General features: G+C 38.4%; 1 protein-coding gene across 2 annotated transcripts; it reads left to right on the top strand.

Moving 5' to 3' along the window:
- On the top strand, positions 1-21,516 carry gdap1l1 (ganglioside induced differentiation associated protein 1-like 1). Of its 2 annotated transcripts, none has more exons than XM_042491356.1 (7): positions 1-46; positions 142-519; positions 7,041-7,233; positions 13,935-14,108; positions 18,680-18,774; positions 20,961-21,075; positions 21,170-21,516. In XM_042491356.1, the coding sequence occupies exons 2-7, from the start codon at positions 340-342 to the stop codon at positions 21,511-21,513; spliced, it is 1,101 nt and encodes a 366-aa protein (XP_042347290.1). In that variant the 5' UTR covers positions 1-46; positions 142-339; the 3' UTR covers positions 21,514-21,516. The 2 variants fall into 2 exon arrangements, with proteins under 2 accessions (XP_042347290.1, XP_042347289.1); XM_042491355.1 differs by having other exon boundaries at positions 19-46; positions 137-519.
- The last annotated feature ends 1,895 nt before the right edge of the window (positions 21,517-23,411 follow it).

Genomic DNA, 23,411 nt, shown 5'->3' with positions numbered 1-23,411 from the left:
GGCTCATCGTGTGATGTAATAGGCCACGGTTACACACTGATTTATTGTAAGTGCAGCAGCAGCATGCTCGAGTAAGTAGCTATTTGCATATAGATTTTTGAATGAATTTTAATGAATTTTTGTTTTTTATTCGGAGGAAAGGCCGATTTCAGCACCGGAGCTGTCCTCCGAAAACTGACGGACGCTGCTGCCGCGTGAACCGATGATGCTGAGGAGCTCGAGCTGCTGAAATCCTCCCTCTCTCTCTCTCTCTCTCTCTCTTTCTCTCTCTCTCTCTCCCTCTCTCCCCTCTTCTCTCCCTCCTCGCTCCTCTCCTCCACACGCACAAAACGCTCTGTCATGGCGTCTTCCAACCATGTTACCCCCACCAACTGTAGCTGGTGGCCCATCTCAGCCATGGACGAAGACGGCAAAATCACAGACGGGGAGGAGTGCGAAGAACCGACGGCAGAGCCCAAACCCTTCAATAAAGACAGGCTCGTTTTGTACCACTGGACGCAGTCTTTCACCTCCCAAAAGGTAAAAAAAAAAGAGCAGAGCTTGAAAATGGAGGTGGCTCCACGTCTCTTTGCATGATGCTACAGCGTGGAGCTCCGTGTGTTTGTTATGATCAAAACATGTTTTTTTTTTTTTTGGTGTGTGCATGTTTATTCCTGCACATACCTCCGGAATATGAATACGATCCTGCAGCTGGGCAGATCTCCCGTTAGAAAAGCGCTGCAGCATGGGGCTCAATTCCTCGACATATAGCTGGGTTGGTGGTCAATATTATGTTTATTTACCACCGCATAAACCACCCCCCATATCTCACCAGCTTCTACCTTTCATACACACGTTAAAGCTGTTTTGTCTCCCTGTGGCTGGTGAATGTGGCTCCAACCTATGTGCTCTTACACATGACATCCTAAATAATTGATTAAAATGATGTGCAAAACAAACCAAAGGCCATCTTCCCCTCTGCAGCTGAATCATACCATATGTTGTTATTTTAGAGGCTTCTTTGGTTACATTTAGACTGTACCTTTCTTATTAAATGAGCACGGGTGATAACATAAAGCCATTCAAAACTCTGAAAGCAGACATGATTCATTCACAGTAATAACCATTATAAAGAGGGCTTTGCACTCTTATTCATGACCTCACAAACAACATGTATATACATGTATATTAAAGGGACACTCCACCAATTTTACAAGTTAAGTTCACTTTACTATACATTGTCAGCCTGTGACAGCGTGTCATGTTTTGTGGCTCTTTGACTGGCTCTTGATGAGCTTTGAGCTGAGAGGAAATAACTCCCTGGGTGTCACATTGATGTCACCGGGGTTATCTCGTAGGGCATTTCATTTAAATTAGGATGTTTCTGAGTCCCCAGTTGGTAATTCTGGCTGGAAAATTGACTAAACACAGAGTATTCTCAGTACTCAGTAACCTCACTAACCTCGACTGCAAAATGCAACATGACCACTCTGTGCATCAACAATATAAAAGCTTAAGTGTCACCTGGTCAACGGCTAACCTAACTACTACTGATACTGAATTGAAATGATTATTGGTACGGTCCTTTGCGGCGTGCTTTGTGATTGGGATATGGGTATAACGTGTGTTATAGAAATAAATTTGCCTTGCTTCGCTCATTGCTAACAACATCTTCTGACTTGTACCTGAACATTGTTGAGTGAAGTTTGCTCTCAGGGCTTTCTCCCAGAAAGAAATGTTGAATATTGAATAAACATGAATATAAGATCCTAAAAAAGTATCCATTCTTATGTAAATAGAGTGCACAGTGTTGAGAAAGCCTCTGTTGTGTTAATTTTTTAATTATATGCGTTGTCAGAAATGTTAATATGATTTTTCACTTCTGGAACAGAACCAAGGAGGTTAAAAAGAGGAGAAGTTGCGTCACATTGTCGGGGTGCTACACGTGTGCAGTAAAGTCTGGTCTGCCCTTGCTGAAGGGCTCAGTGGCTGGTGCACTATCATCGAACATAGGGGAGATATTGTGAAACTTTGTCAGAGGACCAGTGGCACTGACTTGTGAGCTCTTGGTCATGTTTACAGCGTTAGAGCTACCCAGAATCACCCTCTTCATGTAAAATTTCCGGCACTTTTATCACACAGGAGGTTTATATTTTAGTCTGATGGCCAAACTGTGCAGATATTTTATGTCTTTGTCCCATCAGCAGTTGAGTTTTGGCTTTTAATCAAGTCGCCTTTTTAATCTAGCTGGACTGTGAACACTTTGTCTCATTACAGTTCATATCATGGTGACATCTGTTGTATGTTACATGTGCTTATGTCTATTCATTGTAATATTTTATGATGCTGGTTGTGTATGATTTTGGTTGTGTTGACTACTGCTGCCTCCCTCAGGGGCAATACAGACTGTCTAATCTAATCTAAAAAGGGAAATGGATTTGTTTAACTGAGGCATTTGAACTTGCGGTAGGCTTTAGCTCAGAATATATTTTAGACAGAAAATAAAGATAGAAGTAAGAATTACAAGTCTGTAAGTATTGAAAAGGTCCAAAATAAGTGCAGTCTCTTTAAAAGGTTCTATAGCATATCGGCTGCTGTTCAAGTGTACCCAAAAAGTGCAGAGCGCATCCAAAGAGCACCTGAGCAGACATCATGCCATCATTATGTCTAGCTTCGCCTGCTGTTGTCGCAGCTTGTGTTGTACCCCACAGCTCCCATGGGGTCAAATGCTGCATTCGCGTGAAGTCGGAAGGTCGTAGTTTCCGAGTTAAAAAGTCGTTCTTCCGCATTTGTTGTGTTTGTGTGCTTTGAGGTCATAAAGGGGGAACAACATGAAAGCAACGAAGAAGATGGCTGTTTCCAGTTTATTTCAATTTTTATATATTATTCTATTTTTCATGTATTTTATGTATGATATTATTATATTATGATATATATATATATATATTTTTATATTTAATCTAGGTATTTCTACATGGACAGCAGTTAACATTGATACCATATTACACCTTATATGTGATCATAATTGATATTTGACCAAACATTGACTTTTGCCCGCCATGTTTATGCATTAATGACATTGAGTCAGCACTTTGTTATAAAATAACGTTATCAATGTATGTATATATACAAATACTAAAATATACTAAAGTGTATATGTACATATACTAAAATGTGCAACTACTACAAGTAAATGATAGCTACTAGGAACAAAATTACAAAATTTATTTATTTTTTACCATCAATTCTTGACACTGTTTCCATGCTTTCTGCCATTTCTGCTGCCCTGAAATGTCAACGGCACAACTCGAGTATCATCAAAATTGCCCAATTTCCCACTTGTAATTATGACTTTGGAGGGCCGTTCATGTGTTTTTAACTCATAAATATGGTAAATACAATATTTCTGAAGTGCAAAAGACTGTGTGTCAGCCTGCATTTAATAGCCTTGAGCAAACCCAAAAGTTTCACTTTGTCTCTCTAGGCTGTAAACAATATCAAGTTTTATTACGGGAATTTTAAAATCCAATATTTATGGAGCTTAACCCATATTAGGGACTGAAAGTCAGGACATCTCAGCCTCTGCTTCTTCAATTTTGACTGTCTGTTTGTGTTTTAAGTTTCCTAATTTTATGGAAATGCAATACTAACCTGCTGGAGTACCCCTTTGAAAAAATGCACATTCACTGTTATGAAACAGTAGTTGCTGCTTCATCTCTTGTTTATTGACCTCCGTCTGTGTCTTGTGGACACATCGATGACACTTATTATTAATATATGTGAGTTTTATGGCTGAAATGATTACTCAGTTAATTGCCTAGTTGATTAAAAGACAAGATATAAGCAACTTCTTTGATAATCAATTACTTGTAAGTTTGAGTTATTTTAAAGTAGAAATATTCAAGATTATCTAGTTCTACCTTTTCAAAAATAAGGATTTGCTCGACTTTTTATGGTAATACACAGAATATCTTCCAGTTTTGGACTGATCACACAAAATAAGGATATTGATGACGTCACCTTGGGTTTTAGAAAACTGTGATAGGCACGATTAACCGACTCATTAAACAAATAATTGGCAGATAAATAAATAATGAAAATCAGCCCTTATGAGTTTCACTCTGGTTGAGCTTTGATCTTTTATGATACAAAACAGTAGGACTGGTTAAATATTTTTGTCACGAGAAGCGGCTCAATGCATGCATCATTAATACATATTGCCCTTAAATAGCCATAACTGCGTCTCTATGAGCTGAAGGATGATGTTACTGTATATTCCTCCTCAACAACCTTGAGTCGATGCTTACTCTCATGTTGGTACGTCACTTATAAGGCACGATTGTTGGCTCACAGCCACTGGAGTCTGAGCTGCTGATTGTGCCGGTTGTCACTCAGCAGAGGGTAAACACCAGGCTCACCGTCATTATTATCATGTCAATCCTGGAGCTGGAGTGACTTTACGATCATGTGTGACTGTACTGTCAATGAAGAGAGAATACTGGGCATGCATTTTTTAGGGAAACACACATAGACGTCAGTAAAACCACTGCACTGAATTCCTGATTCGGGGTATTTGCTAAATGGTGTGTTGACATTTGTTGTTATGCAAGCTGATGCTTGCTCTGAATGGCATTTTGGGGATGGCTTTTATGAGATTATAGGCCAAGCACTCAGTTGTTCCCTCCATCAGAACTGAATATTTTGGGTCTTAGTGTAACAGAAATGCTTGTGATTGGTCAAAGCGTCTCTGCAGCACCTTGAAAGATAGTGTTATATTTAGTCAATCTTGGCGTGAAAACTCTTTTTCCTTTCTCTAAAAAAGACAACATACAGTTAACACTCTGACAATGAGACACTCTGCAAGTGAAAATGACAAAGGAATCACTCCTCCAATAGATCAACAACCCTGTGAAGACAATATCGTCGTCAGACGTTCAGGGGGATTATTTACAAGTCTGTGTATGCCTCAGCAAGTTTCTGAGGAGGAGAGGGGAAACTGAGCCGCTGAATTTCTCCTGCACGACTCTTTCTTTCAGTCCTCAGTGTTCATAATGCTTCATGACTAACTGCCACTGTGACTCTGCTCCCATGGCCTGTAGTGGGTCATACGGTATATTCATCTGCCTCACAGATATGATAAAGATAACTGGATATTCTGGAGTAATGGCACATTTAAAGGCCAACATCACAGATCAATAGAGCCCCGAAAAGCTCAAAGCCTGCATGTTAGAGATTCACACTTTCAGTACACCTTCTGTGAGACTCTCACGCTGTGCTGTTTTCCCTCTGTGTGGAGGGCAGTGTGTCATGACGCCAGCAAGTATCTGATCAGTCTTTTAAGAGTTAGCTTCACAGTATAGTAATTATGAATTATCACCCAGGGGTGAAGAAATATTCAGAGCTTTTGCTTGAGTCAAAGTTTCACTGCAACAATGTAAAATTCTCTGTTGCAAGTAAAAGTCCTGCATCCAGAAAGAGAAGCAACAGTTGACCACTATTATCACTTCTATCTTTTATACAATGACAATAAATAAAGTTGAACAGTGTACAGATAATCTGTTAAAATTCCTGCAGTCAAATCAGAATTATTAGCAGTTAAAGCACTCCTTTTGCAAATAAATTAGTAATATATATTTGTGATAAGTATTGAAAGAAGAAAATTCTGCAAAACAAAATGTACTAATTTTTTATCTGTTTCTCTCAACTTTGCTTTTCAAAATTATATTTATGGGAAACTTTTACCTCTTTGAGCCTTTAACAGTTATTTAAGTGCAACCATGTGAGAAGAACTAGACATTGGGTCACGATGTCTAACAGCCTGTAACGATCCATTGCTTTTTATTGTCTTGTCATATATTTTTTTTAATGTAAAATCATATTCTGAAAACCTTAATCTGTTAACTACAGTAGAAAAAAGTACAACATTCCTCCCAGAAATGCAGCTGAACAGAAGTATAATGTAGGGAATTTAAATACTCAAGTAAACCTCAAAGTTGTACTTTAGCACTGCACTTGAGTAAACGTAGTAACATGCAGATGGATGTTTAATTACTTTTTAAATAAGATGAGTTATTTTGCGCCTCCCGGGCAGCTGAACTTGGCATCATTACGAAGGAGTGACTAATTTTATTATATAACAAACTCTTGAAGCAACAACGACTGTGTTATTAGAGCATGACTGAGAGACACCTCAGCGGTGTAAGACTGCGACCTGAAACACTCGACAGTTTTATATAGAAATCCTTGATTTAGTGAGTAACAAAGTCATGCTGATGGAGACGTAAAAATCCTTTTTTTTTTTTCTTGTTTGACTTTGAGGCTGCAGTCACAGATTTGTTCCCACTGTCCGAACCAGCGGGCCTGCTGTAATTACTGCGCTTGTGTTACTAAATCATTCAGTATTATTTCATTACACTGTGTCTGGCCATGTTCGGAAAAACTCCCATTTGGTCGTTCCTCCTAAGCGGCCAAATGTAGCACTTCATAGCCCGAGTGTCATCTCCTTTCATTAATCTTACTCCCACTAATAGCTCTCCATGGACCTTGGCTTATCCTTCATCCCGCCAACAATGGATCCTGAAGGTTTTTGCTCAAATGTGACCACGCTGTGAAGCATCTCATTATTGTGCCAGACCACACAAACAATACAGACACGCTTATTTATTTTAAACAACACAAACATGTTTTATGTTGTAAACCAACAGCTGAGGCTATTAGCCACCCTGCTTAGCTTTGCAATATTGAAGTAACTCTTTTAATAACCGAAAGATTAGATTTGTTGCACAATGTTTTCCTTTAGATCAAATGAATCATCAGTCTTCACACCTGGGTAATGCTTTTAAAAGTAAATTCACACTGTGTATAGTATAACAACATGTATTTTGATTCCTTATACAAGGTATATATAAAAAAGATGTGTTTAGAGTGTGCACAAACTTTTCTTTCATCCTCTCAGTTTTACTGTTTTGATTTAATACCCTCAAAGACGACCGAGCCACCAAATGAACCCCTTTTATGTCTCATCTCTTCTTCTCATCAGCTGTATGTTTTTGTGATTGCAGGTACGTCTAGTCATTAATGAGAAGGGTCTGGTCTGCGAGGAGAGGGATGTGAGCTTGCCGCTGCAGGAGCACAAGGAGCCGTGGTTCATGAGGCTGAACCTGGGCGAGGAGGTGCCCGTCTTCCTCCACGGCGACACCATCATCAGTGACTACAACCAGATTATAGATTACCTGGAGAAAAACTTTGTGGGAGGTATGGTGCGGTCACACTGTGGTTCACTCTTCAGTTGGTGCTGTTTCTCTTTCTTCTCTTCACTTTCAACTTTGATTTTAAAAGCAGGCAGACAGATAACCTGCTGCGGAGCCTTGAGGCAGCAACGGCATGTCTGTCAAATTTAGGATTTCTCTACATGCTGAAGTTGTGTGCATGAGGCTGTAGTAAGAGTTATACTCAGCAGGGGCGTAGCACCAAATTCTGGACCTAAGCACTCTGTGGGCTCCTCACCCTTCCTCTTTTGATCCATGTATCTTTCATGCACCTGTAGTTTCTTTTTTCTTACAGATCAGTTTGTCTTCTTTCCACTCACTTTCTTTCTTTTCTGTTTTGGAACCCTGATTTATCTTTTTTATTATATGTTGGTGTTCCAGCATAAGCAGTGTTTCACTCATTCACTGTTTTTTTTTTAAAAGTTCTCAATTTATACAGATAGACTCAGCCAATTTTATTCTTATTTTTAATCTTATTTATGAATTGCAAACACAACATAAATCTGAAGATTTTTACTTGAAACGAGTGAGATGTAAACATTAAAAAGTTGTGCAGAGGGAGGATTTTCAACCATCTCATGGATCTAACGATCTACAGCCAGCGACTGTTGTTATTTAAGGTGGCAAAATGAGACGCTCCTTTTGTCTGTCTCTGTCTGAAATCAAGGACACATTTTTTTCAAAAACAGGGCTGCCAGCTCTCACGCCTGACTGCAGACATGTGCACAGATAGACCCCAAGTGGTGCTCAAGCACCTGCCCTTTTGGAGTCTGAATGTTTAAGTGCTGTTTTTGTGAGCCTTTTTTTTCTTCTTTAATTTTTGAATTTGGCCCATAACATCAATTGTCAATTCAAAAAAGTGTAATGCTGCAGGAAAATTCCCCTGCTAGTTACATGTCGCATAGATCACCTCATATCTAGACAAGCTTTTCAGCTGGTCATTGTGCCAAAATTTCTGTACATAGACTTCAAGGGGTCTTCTGTCAGCCAGCGGACACAAAGCAACCTCCCGACAGGGCGTGCTTTGCAATTGCAATTTTTTTTAGTATGCTCCTTGTGGAAGGGTTCCTTTTTTAAACTTGAATATCTCTGCTCAAAAATGTCTGTGCATGGCTCTTCTGGACCTTAAGACTCACACAATTGACACGTTTCAAGCGCTCACACGTCCATTTTCTCACGCAGAGAAAAACAAATATAAATCTGACAAGTACGTATATTTATAACTGGATCTTATGTGCACACACATATTAATGTCACGTGCACCCTGCCATGTGTGACAGGAGTGTGCTCAATGCACTTTTGATCATTTTGAGGACAGCCGCCTTTGACACACCTATTGGGCACGTGGTGGTATTAGAAAGAATGGTTCAGAGGGTACGTGAACCAGACGTTTAATGTCAAGCAAAATGTAAATAAATATGTATAATGAGTCTGTCACATCACAGAAAAACAGTGACTTCACAGTGCAGCGGCCTTCTACACAGTTTAGTCTTTTCACATGTTTTCAGCAAGTATTTTCTAACATTTATATTGTGATAAAAAATGAGTCACTGATTTTGCTTTACCTGGCCTTAAAAGTGATTCACATTTTGTTTTGACACTATGTGAACTGCTTTTAATATGTCAGTCTCCAACAAGTGTGTGCTGTGCAAAAAAAAAACCCAAAACCTGCACATAAACAGATTGACAATATTCTCCAGATGCCTATTAAGCAGAATGCTAAAGTGAGGAATGTTTTCACACTTGGCTGGTTTCAACATTTTAATGTGAAGTCAAGGTGATTAATTTGCATCATTTAGGCTATGATATCTGGAGGTTGGCAAGTATGCTGATTAACCAGACATATTTGTCATTGCCTATGATGAATTTGTGAATTTGATTGCTGAAATTTTGAAAATGTGGGTTGAGGAGTGATGACCCTGAACCCTGCAGTGTAACATCACAGAAGGCCTATTTATAAAATGCACTTCACTAATACAAATTCTCACTCCAATTACAGAGAATATATGCCCCAGGCCCTTTTCTGTGGTGCATTTGTGAAATTAACATTAATTAACTGATTTCTAAACAGTTGACTCACATTTAACCTTTTAAAATCCAAGCAAATTGGCTTGATTTGAGTGCTACAAGCAACTTAACAAGAAATAGCCCCAGAACTAGCAAGAAATTAGTAAGGAGGCACAAGAAAATTACCATGGAGAAACAACATTAAACAACAAAATTACCTTTAAAAAAGTTCTAAAAAACAAAACAAACACAAATTAAACAAGAAAATAAGAAAAAGGAAGTAAAAACAAAACAAACAACAAAAATTAAACAAGAACATTACCTAAAAAATGCAAAAAATCACAAACTTCTTTCTTTTGTTATGTAGCATATTTTTAAATATATAATTAAGAGAATTTTAAATATATAGGGTTTTTTTTTACATTTTCCCTTGTGTTTTTGATGATATCTATACCCTCAGCTAATTTTCAGATCATTTCTTTGTCACCTTTTCCTTTTTTTTTTTTTTTTGTTACTCATTGCGTTTTTCCCATGTTTTTGAGAGAAATCAAAACAATCGTCTGAAATTTCAAAGGTTTAAATGCTAGTAAAAGACGTCTGAATGCAGCACAAGAAAAAAGATGTCAATCCAGGTGTTAATAATTTAGAGTAATTTTGGGAGCAGTCGGCAGGTTTGCCCTGTTGCTAACAGAGTATCACAGTGCATTCTCCCAGTGTGTGAAGCTGGAGTAGCAAAGACAATTGGAAGCCATCAAGTCGAGGCCATCTGCTGTTTTTGTGCAGTGTGTATCAGTGTGTGGTGTGCTGTGAAACTCTGCAAGTCGCTGCAACAGTGTTTTTGCAGCAGTGTCACCAAGATGAACTCTGCTTAGATTAAATTGAATTGGATTAATCATCTCTTGGGGGATATTTGTGGCAAACAAGACACAGATAGGAAGAGAATTTAATGATTAACCAAGCAATTATTACCAAAAGAGTCCAACAACAGATAATGTCAAAATGTGAAATGTGCACTGTGAGGCGGTGACTCAAATTAACAGCCATAAATGTTATCCACTGCATCGCATCAGCAAAAGATAAGATTCATACACTGAACCCTGTTGTCTCTGTGGGTGGCGTGTCCTATAGATTCGTCAGCAGAGACATTATGCCGTTATGTAATGTTCTGGGAGCCTCAACCCAGTAAAGGCCTGAGGGACGTCGGCCAATAACTGGAGAGCTCCCTTGTCTTAGTTTAGTTTGTGGTCAATCGTTCAGAGCAGTGATGCTTGAAAGCTTTGCAGAGGATCTGGTTCATTGCTTCGTCAGTAATAAAAGGCCAGCAGGCAGAAACTGACCCTGGTGTTTGATGTCTTGTTCTCATTCAGAAGAATTAATTTTAGCTGTTTAACCCTTACGAAACCAGAGCAAATTGGCTTGATGTCTCTTAACAACATGGGAAGAAAATGATGAGGAACTTATTAATAAATGACCCTAAAATTAGTAAAAAGTTAAAAGAAAATTATCTGAAAATAAGCAAAAAACAATAGCAAAAAATGAGTACAAATATTCAAATATTCAATATTCAATGTTTTACTAATTTTATTTTGCATTTAGTGGGACATTTCTTGTCAAGCTGTTCAATATCTTTTCCCTTATCTTTTGAAAAGAGAGGAGATTTAAATACATGTTAAAGGCACCTGAGCGCAGCAAAAGAAAACTGATGTCGATTTAGGTTTTAAAGGGTTAATAGTGGGCTGCATGCAAGGAATTACATTTGGTTCCTTTGTAACAAGTTGGTTTGAACTCATGCTGGAACCTGTGACTGTAAAGTGTGATGTAACACTTAAGTTAAGGTATATTTCTGTTGAATGCACCACATTTTCAGGCGGACCTCATGCTGCACATGCTTTCAGCCTGAAGCCAGGCTGCTGCAGGATAAGGGTTTAAGACGTGCTTTTTCTCTGCGTGTAAATCCCTAATGAATGCTGGCAACGTGGGCAGCAGCTGGCCTGGAAAGTGCAGATGTCTCAGAAAAGAGACTCTTATACGGGCACAGAGGAGCGTCGTGCCAGCTCAGACTACTTTACAGTGTTGTTGAGATGCAGCAGAGGCCTCTCACTGTGTGAAAACTGTTTGTCGCCTAACAATCAGCAGCTCTTATAATGTGCATCACTGTCTCCAAAACAGTTTGAACTCTGGGTTGTTCTTCAGATGGCTCTTAAGTTGCTGATGTGATATTTCCATCACGGTGCTGCAGCAGACCACCTGCAGGACCTCTGCATGGCATGCCCAGGTCAGCATGCAGGTCCTGGGACTGATTACTCAGCGTTCTGGCGCTCTTCCAGCTGCAGCTCCACCCCTCCGCAGGCCTCTCCATCGGTCCAAACATGCTCAAGGAGCCAACTGACTATCTCTGTTCTGTCAGCGATGGCGTCCCTGGCTGTGACCCTGCACTGAGATAAAAACTCATTCTGCTCTGTTAACTTGTTTCATCCCTAATACTGAGTCGCAGCAGCAGGTCATTAAGTTGAACAGCATCCCTCTCAGCCCGCAGCGTGCAGCCAGCACAAGAACTAGGACAGGAGCAGTTCAAAAAGCAAAGTGTAAGAAGTGGCTTTATGGTATGGCGTTCAATGAGAGGATACTCACATCTTAAATCTGTCTGTTTGATATGTAGCTGCAGCCAGCAGCCACTTAGCTTCGCTTAGCATAGCATAAAGACTGGAAACATGTGGAAGCAGCTAGCCTGACTGTGTAAAGGTAAAAATCTGTACTAGCGCTCCTGAAGCTCACTAATGAAGATTTTATATATGGCTTATTTAAACTGGTAGGAGGCCCCACTGTAGACCCAGAACACGCAGGAGGGATTATTTATCTCATTTGGCCTGGGAATGCCTCGGGGTCCCTCAGGAGGAGCTGGAAAACGTTGCTAGAGGGAGGGATGTCTGGAGTGCTTTGCTCAGCCTGCTGCCCCTGCGACCTGGTCCTGAATAAGCAGAAGACAATGGATGGATGAATGGGTGGATGGATGTTTTTTCTCAAAATTTGAAGTGTAAAACTTTACTATTTAATATTAGGACTACTGAGCAGTTGCCAAGCTACCAGCGGAGGCTGCTGGAAGTTACTGGGTCCATGCAAGAAATAGTCTGGCATATACCCCCTGTAAAATGCCAAATTGTTTTTTTTTTACAATTTTTAAATTTTTTTTGGACCACACAGACAATATATATGCTAATTAGTGTGCTTTAGAGATGCCAGACAGTGTATTTCATAAAGTTTGGACAGAGCCAGACAAGCTAGATTCTCTCCTGCCCCTTTTTTCTTTTTTTCTCTGATTGCCAGCTGCTTTTTTTTCAATTGTTCACACATGGGACCGCCTAAAGTAAAAGCCGTAGACTGTACATAAAGATGAAAATCTTGACAACTCCTGAAAAATGATGCCAGGAAATCTTGATTGCTTGCTGGTGGCTGGCGGCAGTACAGGTCACAAACCTCCAATAAACACAGCCTAATACTTAACCCTTTGAAACCTGAGCAAATTGACTTGATTTCTTTCAAAACATGAAAAGAAGTTACATGAAAACTAAATGAATAAATAAATAAAATAAATAATATATAGATTAAATCATTAATAAATATTGTGTTAACAATTATAGTTTGCTGGACATTATCACCTATTTTCTGTTACTATTATCTTCTAATAATTTCTCTCTTGCTCGCACTCTCTCACTCTAAACATATTTCATTTTTTGATTAGTTGCCCATTGCATGTTTAGCCATGTTTTTATAAAGGAAATCAAACCATTATGCTCAGATTTCAAGGGTTTAAATGGATGTGAAAAGCATGTGAACGCAGCACAAGAAAACTGATTGCATCCCAGGTTTGAAAGGGTTAAAGAGGCACTCCCACCAATTTTACTCAAGATCAGATTGTTGGTGATGATGAGCTGCGCTTAGCCTTTTCTGGTTTTGGAGGAGCTTTGACAAGTTTGAAAACATCACACCTGAAACAGACAGATACTCAGTGAGAGTGGTATTCATCGTCTCATCTAATTTTCTGCAAGAAAGCAAATACACACATCTCCCAAAATGTGGAACTGTTCCTTTAACCTGAGCAAAAGCAGATAAATAGAGCAGTGCAGGTCAGTGGGGGATTGATGCAACCAGCTTACAGTGTTTACTAATTAACCTGTGTGTTTTATGAAACTGCAGCCTTGTGTTACTGAACACTGTGTTGTTATTCACTTGAGTTTCATCTCAGGGGGTTAAACAGTGTTTTTATTTTAAAACCGGTTCACCTTTTCACTCAAAAGAAATTCTCAGACGCTTGTTAGTCTCCAGAGATGTTTTTTTTAGACTGCTTCTGTATTGTTTAAATGTCAGGTTTTGTGAGACGTGACCGGTGGTGTGTTGCAGAGAGCGAGGGGTGTCATCTGTTACCAGGTTACCTTGTGTCTATCTGACAGATGAAGCAGGGAGATTTGTGTTTTGTTGGGGGGGTGTTAAAGCAAGCCTAATAACGGTTGCTTAGAAACCACAGGTGTTTGGAAAATATAAAAATGTTTTTTACACATTTTTAAAACCTGCATATGTTTTTCTGTGCCTGTATTTGTTGTCAGAGAGCCATTACAAGGTTTCTTTGGTCCATTAAAATATTCTCTTTGTATTGCTGTTTTTACATCGGTGTATCGTCCGCAGACACGGTGGCTCAGCTGGTTCCTGATGCAGACTCACCTCTCCACGAGCGTGTGCAGCAGTACCGCCAACTACTGGATGGCCTGCCCATGGACGCTTACACACACGGCTGCATCCTCCATCCAGAGCTCACCACCGACTCTATGATCCCAAAGTACGCCACCGCAGAAATACGTAGTAAGTGAAGCCAGATCACCGTACTGTGCAGGCATGATTGTAATTCTGCATTCATTAAAAGAAGAACCAGGTGGATGTTTGTATATCGAGTTAAGTCCTTCACACAAAGCATCTTATTTAAATCATCACAAAAATCTAGTAAAACAGATCAGATTTTGTAATATAATAATTAAAAAAACAATGCTAATGAAAAAGGATAAAAGAAATAGAGAGACAATTCTAGTAAAATATAAACAAAAACTCAAGGTAATCTTGCAAGAGTATGATTTGGGGGTGGGGGAAAATTCAATATAGTATAGTATCAGGATAAATTGCGTGGCAATATTGTATCGATACACCAAGAATCAATTTTCAATTCACTTGATTTACATTTTTCTGCAATAAAAATGATATGAGACTGAAAACTATCTCATTAGTTTGAACAGATGTTGATAAGTTTTCCCTTTTGGGGGGCAGATGCTGATTTTTTTTTTTTCTTTGAGTCAAGGTTTTGAGTTGGTTGAACAAGTTATAACACGAATTTATGAGCTTTATATGTGATGGAAGCTGTTTTTTGTTATCTTTGGACAGAGCCGTGTTAACTGTGTCCCCTTTTTTCTTGTCTTTGTGCAAAGCCAAGCTAACCGGCTGCTGGCTGTAGTTTAGTATTTATTACTTAAATTTACAAGTACTAGATGACTCAGCAAGCTTGGTTTCTTCAGGCAGGTTGGGACTCTGTCATGGATGGATTACTGAATGGGCCTTCCTGGCACGGACCCAGGGCAACAAAGTGTAATGGGTCCCCGATCTTCTGCAAAATGTCACTTAAATTACTGCAACCCGCACCGATCAGGAAAAGACTTAAAATTACCACACAAAATAGCCACAAAGCGACACATAAAACAACCAAAATAGACACAAAATGTTCCTCAAAGGGACACAAAAACACAAAAAGATGCGTAAAGACTATAAAGATACAGAACAACAACAACAAAAAGAGACAAAACCACAAAGTTTGTGCGTCTTGCTCCTATGGGTTGATCTTTTGCATTACTGTGCCCAGGGGCCCATTAATAATAATAATAACACATTTATTTATAGAGCACTTTTCACAATACTCAAAGACGCTTAACAGAGACAAAAACAAAACAAATAAAAGTCAGTTAAACATACAGAATAAATAAAAACAAAATCAGTAAAAGCAAGACAGACAAGCATGAAATGTGCATAAATCAAACATTAAAAGCAGATTTGTCCATTGTCTGTTGTCTCATAATCCGCCCATGGACACTGTTACAGATCATCCTAAACTTCTTACAGCACAAAGAGCCTCAAAGCTTGGTCAGCTACGAATACAAAAATAAATCTAACCCTGCCCAAACAATTGTTCCTTAAAAGACCCACAGTAAAAGTACAATTGTTATCTGTAGACTGTTTACTACAAATTCCAGCAGCTGAATCCCCTCAAGTGTGTTTAACCCACAAAGGCACGCAGTGTTCACAGATTCACCTCGTATTGTGCAGCGATGCGGCGTGATTTAATGTGACAGTGTCTTCTGCTGCAGTTCACAACACATATTCACATGTTTTATACGCTGAGTAAATGCACGTGTGTCTTTTGTTGTGTGTGTGGTATGTTAGCTATGTATTTTTTATTTTAGATTTTATCATTTAAATAAATTTCATATCGGCTACAGTGATAATAACCAGTGGTGGAATGTGACTTAGTTACTCAAATTACTGTAGTAGAGTGCAGTATTTCCATTTTCTGCCACTTGATAATTTTGCTTCACCATATTTTGGACGTATATTGTGTCCTTTTTATGCAACAACATTTATTTAATAGCTAGGATGAAGATTTTGTTTTCAACATTAGGAGGGGCACATGAAAGGGAGGGTTTCGTGGTCCACTGCCAGAAAATTTTGAGCATCAAAAATTGAATTTCCTGCATTGAAATTTTTTTGGATTTTTTAGATTTTTTAGCAGCAATCTGTGCCTTTTCTGCCTCAATAAATGGTGCATATGTTTTTCATTTTATCAAAATAATTCTTTTTTTTGTATTTGGGAGGACAAATGCTCATTCTGACTACTGAGATGGACGTATCCCCTGCATCTCCCCAAAAATCTACACTTACCTTTGTCCTTAAATATTAGTTACTTTGCAGATTCAGACTGTTACTTTAAAATACAAATAAATTGATAAGATATTTGGAAGATACCTGGAAGTATACCAGCAGCAATATTAAAGTAATGCACACATTAAAGCATCAATAATTATAATAGCTATATATATATATAATTCTTATATGAGCCTTTGTGCATAAGAGTACTATTGAGTACTTGGTACTTCAAGTATTTTTCGATGCAAACACTTTTATACACAACATTTTGAATGCAGGATTTTTGCTTTTAACAGTGTTTTTACGCTGTAATATTGCTACTTTTTTTTTTATCAAGAATCTATTTGTAGGATGTGTGTTTGATGCCTGTGGTGCATAAGGTGGGTGATGTTGTGGTATTTTTGAAGTTAATTGGTACTTCAAGTACTTTTTTTTTTTTTTTTCGCAGCCTCACAGTGACGACAAGACTTAAGGAAGCCACTGAGCCCCCTACACGACGCTCTTCCGATCTTAGCAGTGAACTGCTAAGATCGGAAGAGCGTCGTTACACGCTGTAATATTGCTACTTTTTATCAAGAATCTATTTGTAGGATGTGTAGATTGACAAGATAAAAACTAGATGCTATTTCTGGTTTTGCCCCATTTTCTGTGTATATTTTTTATTTTGATATATAATATAAATAGATTTCAGTGTTTTTAACTTGTTGTTCTGAACATTTACAATCTCTCCAGGTGAATGAGGTCCAACTTTTGGAGTCTCCCAAAGCAAAAACATTATGAATGCAAACCTATTCATCTATCTTGCAGCATTTATATGCACAAATTGATTAGCATACTGTGTAATTTGACGCTACTCAATACCAAAAAGCCCTTAACGCAGCACATTGCAGTGATGCCAGGTTTATATTCCCAGCAGCTGATATCAGGTCTCTGAGCTGCACCTCTCATAAAGGTAATTGGACTCTCGATGTAAATCAATGAGCTGGACTGAACAGAAGTCTGCAGCAGAATTGATTATCCAGTGAACTCTGGTCAGTCCGTCTTGTATCTATAAAATCAACCTGATGGAGTATTTCATGAAAAGCAGTGATGTTTGTGTTTTTATTATCCACTTAAGTTATTTTACATTGACTCTAGTATTAAGTCTGGGTCAAAAGCCTCTGAATTAATGATTATGTTTCAGACTGAAGACACAAGTTACACTTAAATATATCAATAGTTTTGGCTTCGTCTTGTAGTCTTCTTATTTCAGTGCATTAATGACGAATGCTCATGATAAAATATTTGCAATGCAGCAGCAATAAATACTGATAATGTGTTTTGCAATGTAAAAAAAAAATGTATTCATTAGAGCACAAATAGACACTTTTCAAATGTTTTCAGGTTGTTTGTTCTTCTGTTCACTTGTTCACTTGGTCTAATGGGTATGTGTAAATGCTTAAAAGTGATTGTGTTGGTATTTAAAATAGAAACACAGAAATTAGTTTGATTATTTGCTCTGAGGAAAACAAAAAGTTTGTCTCTGCAAAAGCTGCACCAACAATAATACCAGAAACAGTACATTTCCACTGTGAGAAGATGAAGTTGGCCATTTGGTTATTTGTTATTTTTGTTATAAATCTCATGTAAAGACCAAAAGCAACAATGTGTTCGTCCGTCTCTAGATACTCTTTAACTTCCTGTCTGTGGCTCTCAGCTCCAAGCTCATTGGCTCCCACCTAAAGATGTAAATCTTTAAAAGTCAGTCAGAAATATAAAAATTCTTTAAAACCCCCCAAAACAAAACAGGCTCAGTAATTTTACTAAACCAGTTGGTCACTGTCGGTTTTAGAAGACTTTACTTAAACGGGAGAAAATACGGCATTTGTTGGGGACTATTTTCAGTGGCGGATTAATCCACATTTGTTTTGTATTGTAGTGAGTGTGTGGGGCAGCAGGAGGGTGTGAGTGGGATTGAGTCAAAATAAACAACAGTGTCTGTGACTCATTGATGTGTTGGGGTTTTTTTTTACAACAATGGAGCTCAATGACACAGAGGGAGAAGAAATACCAGGCTGTGATACGCACACAATACTTGTTAGTCAGATCAGTTTATTGTTGTTTTTGGTCTTTTCATGCATTTGTTGGAAAGAAAAATATTTAATATCGCCAGACTTTTTCCTGTAAATCACATTAAAATAACTAAAATAAGGATTTAATACACTTTATACCTACAGTGTCTGTTCTGTGAAGCACTGTGGCAGTAAAGCATCTAATATTATACAAAAATATCTATACTTTAACCTAGTTTTCCTGCTGAGTATATGCATGTATAGATGATTTTACAGACAAACTGCGCTATTTAGATTTGTTCAAATATCAAGTTTTGCCAAAGTCAATGTGCAGAAATGCCCTGTGATTGATTTGACTTGACCTGTGTGTGTGTGTGTGTGTGTGTGTGTGTGTGTGTGTGTGTGTGTGTGTGTGTACAGGACACCTGGCCAACGCTGCGACGGAGCTGATGAAGTTAGACCATGAGGAGCCTCAGCTGACAGAACCGTACCTCTCCAAGCAGAAGAAACTCATGGTGAGTTTTTTTTCTTCATTTATGTGATTAAAATGCATTAATTTTCCTCGTCTTCAACATATTTTATAATGTTGTATATATGGTGACGCCATAGACTGTGCAAAATAGGGTGATGCAACCCTTATTTAACTCATCCCCTCATTTTCCCTTCGATTTCCATTAATTTACACCTCACTAATGATGCATTCAAGTTATTTTAATGGGATTTAAGGAGGAAAAATAATGAAAAAAATAATAATTTGTAATAATTAAGGGATTAGTTAATGGATTAGTTTCATAGTCTAAATTAAAGACTATAAAACAATTATACCTTAAAGTTGTTTATATATAAGTTTAGATAAAAATAAGGACCGCCTGTAATATTATTTTCTAGGAAAAAATCTTTAATATTTAAGTCCATTAATTTAGCCCAGTCAGGGATTTAGATATTGTTAATTTTCACCTGGAAATATTTCAGACCTATGAGCTATATGAAGAGGCACAGACATACAATGCAGGAGATATCAGTGTGAAAGCTTGTGATAGACAAACCTACTAAAAGTCACCCTTACCTTTGTAAGGGTCCAACGCTTTGACTGATAATTGAACTTTCCAAGTTTGTGGTTTTAGGGGCATTTCATCATTAACAGCTTTCAGCAGTATTCCCTCATTACACAACTGAAGAGCCAAAAAAAAAGAAAGAAAAGGAGACGCTTTGCAACATGAAAACCCTGCAACACTGAACCTTTGACCTAAATACAGCTTATATTCCCTGCAGAAAATACCCGGGCGTTTGCGTCAGACGCAGCTGTTTCACCAGTGTTGCAAAGATGTGAGGTCTTGAATCGACGAGGCAGAGATTAGTTTGTGTTTTTCAGCCACACTACTGATGTGTGTGTCGATTGGTTGGTTGGTTTTATGACTGAAATATCTCAACCAAACTGCTTTGGGGACATATTGGAGCACGTCCCATGGATGGTAAACATTCTGTCTGCTAAACATCAGCATTGTTATCGAGAACATATCAGCATGCTGACGTTAGCACTGAGCTCAAGTGCCTCATAAAGATGGTTCAGTCGCTGTAGACTCTAAGTGTTTTTGGCTCGACCGCAGCATGAGAGGCCAGCCCTATAAACTCGAAACTGAGTGAGCGAGTGCGTTTCTGTTATAGATTTGCGAAAAACGTAAGCAATATATTTTAAATTTCGATAAAACACAATTGCGAGATGACTGCGTTTCCATTGAGTGATATTATGCGACCTCTCTTGCGATGTTAACATAACATCCAAAATTACATTCCAGTAACCATGGCGACCGATGTCCAAAGTGTTGGCAGATTTATCTCTGGTGTAGCTACTCAATAAAGCAAATCGCCGTGATTTCTTTGTCTTGTATCAGAGTTGAGAAGATCTCGGTCTCTTCCTCCGTCCACACATACCGAGTCATGTTTTGTAGAACGTCATGTGACTTTGTTGTACATTTTCTAATTCTTTGGGTTTTACTGGCGGTTGGTATCTATAAAGTTGCTTTATTGCCACCTGGTGTTGCACATCATATGAGGTATATAATTGAGAAAAGTGTTTCCATTGCAGTTTTGCGAAATATGGCTCTTGCTGCAGAGGGAGGATGTGTGTATGGTCAGCGGGTACAGCGCTAGAGAAAGCAGCTCCCCTCTGCTGTGTGTAACATTATTCTGCATTTTAACATATGGCAACATGAATTTTGGGCTGGACCGCAACAACACGTTTCATTCTCCACTGGTTTCCAACTATGGGTTGCCAAAGCTTCCCAGGTGATCGTGAGGCCTTCTTGATTTTAAGGGCTGTTTAATTTCATTTTTTAAACATATAAAATAAAATAAACAATCGGCCTATTTCAGCATTTCATTAATTTATGTGAAGGTAACTAAATGCAATTGTATTTTTTTTAAGTTTAGAATAATGTTCAAGATATACTTAAAAAAAAAGAGAGAGAGAGACCTCTGTGGATAATTCAGCTCCCGATAAAAATCTCCTGAACAACAAACACTGAGGGAATTTGAAGTGGGAGAAGTTTCAGCTGGCTGTAATCTTCAGTTCACCCCTAGATGCCACTAAATCCCCCTAAATCTTACACACTGGGCCTTTAAGTACAGTACTTGAGTGTTACATTCCTCCACTGCTCTCGGGATTGAAGTACTTTTAATCATTTTTTTGAATCATTATCAGGCGAAAATCTTGGACCACGATAATGTGAACTACCTGAAGAAAATTCTGGGGGAGTTAGCCATGGTTCTAGATCAAGTGGAGGCCGAGCTGGAGAAAAGAAAACTAGAGTATCAAGGTTCGTCTGAATCATTATTATCCTCCATCGTAATGGCACCAAAACAAATACCTCCGATAATGTTTTCTTAATGAAATTTTCCCTCCCCTTACAGGTCAGAAGTGTGAGTTGTGGCTATGTGGACCTGAATTTACGCTAGCTGACGTCTGCCTCGGAGCCTTGTTGCACAGGCTCAAGTTCTTGGGACTTTCTAAGAAATACTGGGAGGACGGCAGCCGACCCAACCTGCAGTCCTTTTTTGTGCGTGTGCAAAAACGCTACGCTTTCCGCAAGGTCTTGGGCGACATCCACACGACCCTTCTGTCGGCGGTCCTACCCAACGCCTTCCGGATGGTAAAAAAGAAGCCGCCGTCCTTCTTCGGGGCCTCTTTTCTCATGGGCTCGCTGGGAGGGATGGGCTACTTTGCCTACTGGTATTTAAAAAAGAAATACATGTAGTGAATGCCCTCTTGTTGTGTTAAATGTCTGTGTATTTGTGTGATGTTTCAACTTTTCTGTAATGTTTTATGACTGCAGGAAAACATAATGAATCTATATAGAGAACACTATTACTTACCTGGGTGAACAAAGAATATAAAAACATTCCATAATAAGAAATTCTTGACAGCACATTTTCTGGTAATCAAGGCCTTCATCGACTTTAATTTCTGCCAACTTGCGGCCGGCAAGTCTTTGTTTAACTTTTGTTGGAGGCATGCAACGGGTCTTCTTACACTGAAAAACTTAAAGAAACCCAGACAAAATGTTAAACACAGTAACACCAACAGGGGTTAACTGACCTTCGCATGCCACTATTATAGTCATTACTCATACCTGCTCTTCACTCCTCCATCAGCCTGAGGTTTAACTGTAAAACCGCAGGAAATGTTACATGACAAATACTTTCTGATAAGTGCTGCGCTGCCAGAAACTGCCACGTGAGGTGATGAAAGTATGGAGGCAAACTTTAAGGGAATAGTTTGAAGTTTTGGGGAATTTGCTTATTCACTTTCTTGCAGAGACTTGGATGTTTTGATTGATGGCGCTCTCATGTCTGTCCTCTAAATATGAAGCAACAGTCAGGAGAGGGTTAGTTTAGCAGTTCCTCCAGGATTTTGTGTGGGGTTTTTGGGATTGTAGCGACCTAAAATGTCTGATTTCATGGCAGCTCTCCTAAAACAAAAAGTGCAGCAAGTTGCAGTGTTTTTTTTTTTTTTGTTTGTTTTTTGGGGGGCAATTAAATTAGGCAGTAGCATTTAACATCCCACATGGTTTCATTAAACCCACACCAACACTGAATCAACAGTGACTGGCTTCCTAAAACTGTGTAGATTGATTTTAACCCTTTGGGATGTGGATCGACATCAGTTTCTGTAGCAATCAGAGGTCTTTCACAAGCATTTAAACCTTTGAAACACTGAGCAAATTGGTTTGGTGTCTTTCAGAAACATTAAAAAAAGGCAATCAGCAACCTGACAAGTAATGGCCTGCAAACTGCAAAAAAATAAGTAAAAGGTGGCAACAAAATTATTTATAAAATTAGCCAAAAAAAAGAAATATTAGAAAATTTTATTTTTATTTATTAATATTTATTTATTTATGCTTTTTTCAGATCTTTCCCTGTTGTTTTATTCTTTTCTTGTAACTCTTTTTCTTGTTAATTTTTGAAATTGTTCATTGCTTGCTTTCTGTGTTTCTGTGCAACTTGACGAGATGTCCTGCAAATTGCAAAAAAAACCAAAATTATGTAAAAAAAATTGCCATAAAAAAGAGAATCATTAGAAATAAAAAATAAAAAAGGAAAAATACCACCAAAATTATATTTATAATTATTGTAATTCTCAGATTTTTTTTTTTTTTTTGATTTTTTTTCAGTTCATTTTCTTTTTTTTCTCTTCTCTACTTTTTCTGTCCTTGTAACTTTTTAATAATCTCTTGTTCATTTTGTGGTCATTTTTTAAGTTGCTCATTGCTTGTTGTTAAAAAAAACAAGTAAATTGCTCAGGTTTCAAAGGGTTAACATAAAGCTGCAACACAAAACAAATGTGAGAAAAGTGAAGGGCTTTGAATACTTTCTGTGAAAATGATGGTGGAGAATCACAGGTGTGTTTAATAACATTAACGGTGGCTGCATTCCATTTAGGGGAGGTCCTGGTGTTGTGCATGCTGGCACACTTAATGGAAGTGAGCCATCGTTAGTGTCATCAGTTTCACCTGTGCTTTTCCTGCTGTGACGAGCCAAAATGTTTGCTGTGAAAAATCTCCATGCTTTGTATGTTTTTAAGAAAAGCAGATGCTCAGTGCTGCACTGTGACTTTAAAGTAATTGTACTACAGAAAATTTGGCTCAAACCTTTT

The sequence above is a fragment of the Plectropomus leopardus genome, chromosome 8 (genome assembly GCF_008729295.1).
Source record: "Plectropomus leopardus isolate mb chromosome 8, YSFRI_Pleo_2.0, whole genome shotgun sequence".
In the NCBI taxonomy this organism is placed as follows: domain Eukaryota; kingdom Metazoa; phylum Chordata; class Actinopteri; order Perciformes; family Serranidae; genus Plectropomus; species Plectropomus leopardus.
Note: the sequence above shows the minus strand (reverse complement) of the source record. Positions and strands in the feature narration are given on the sequence as shown.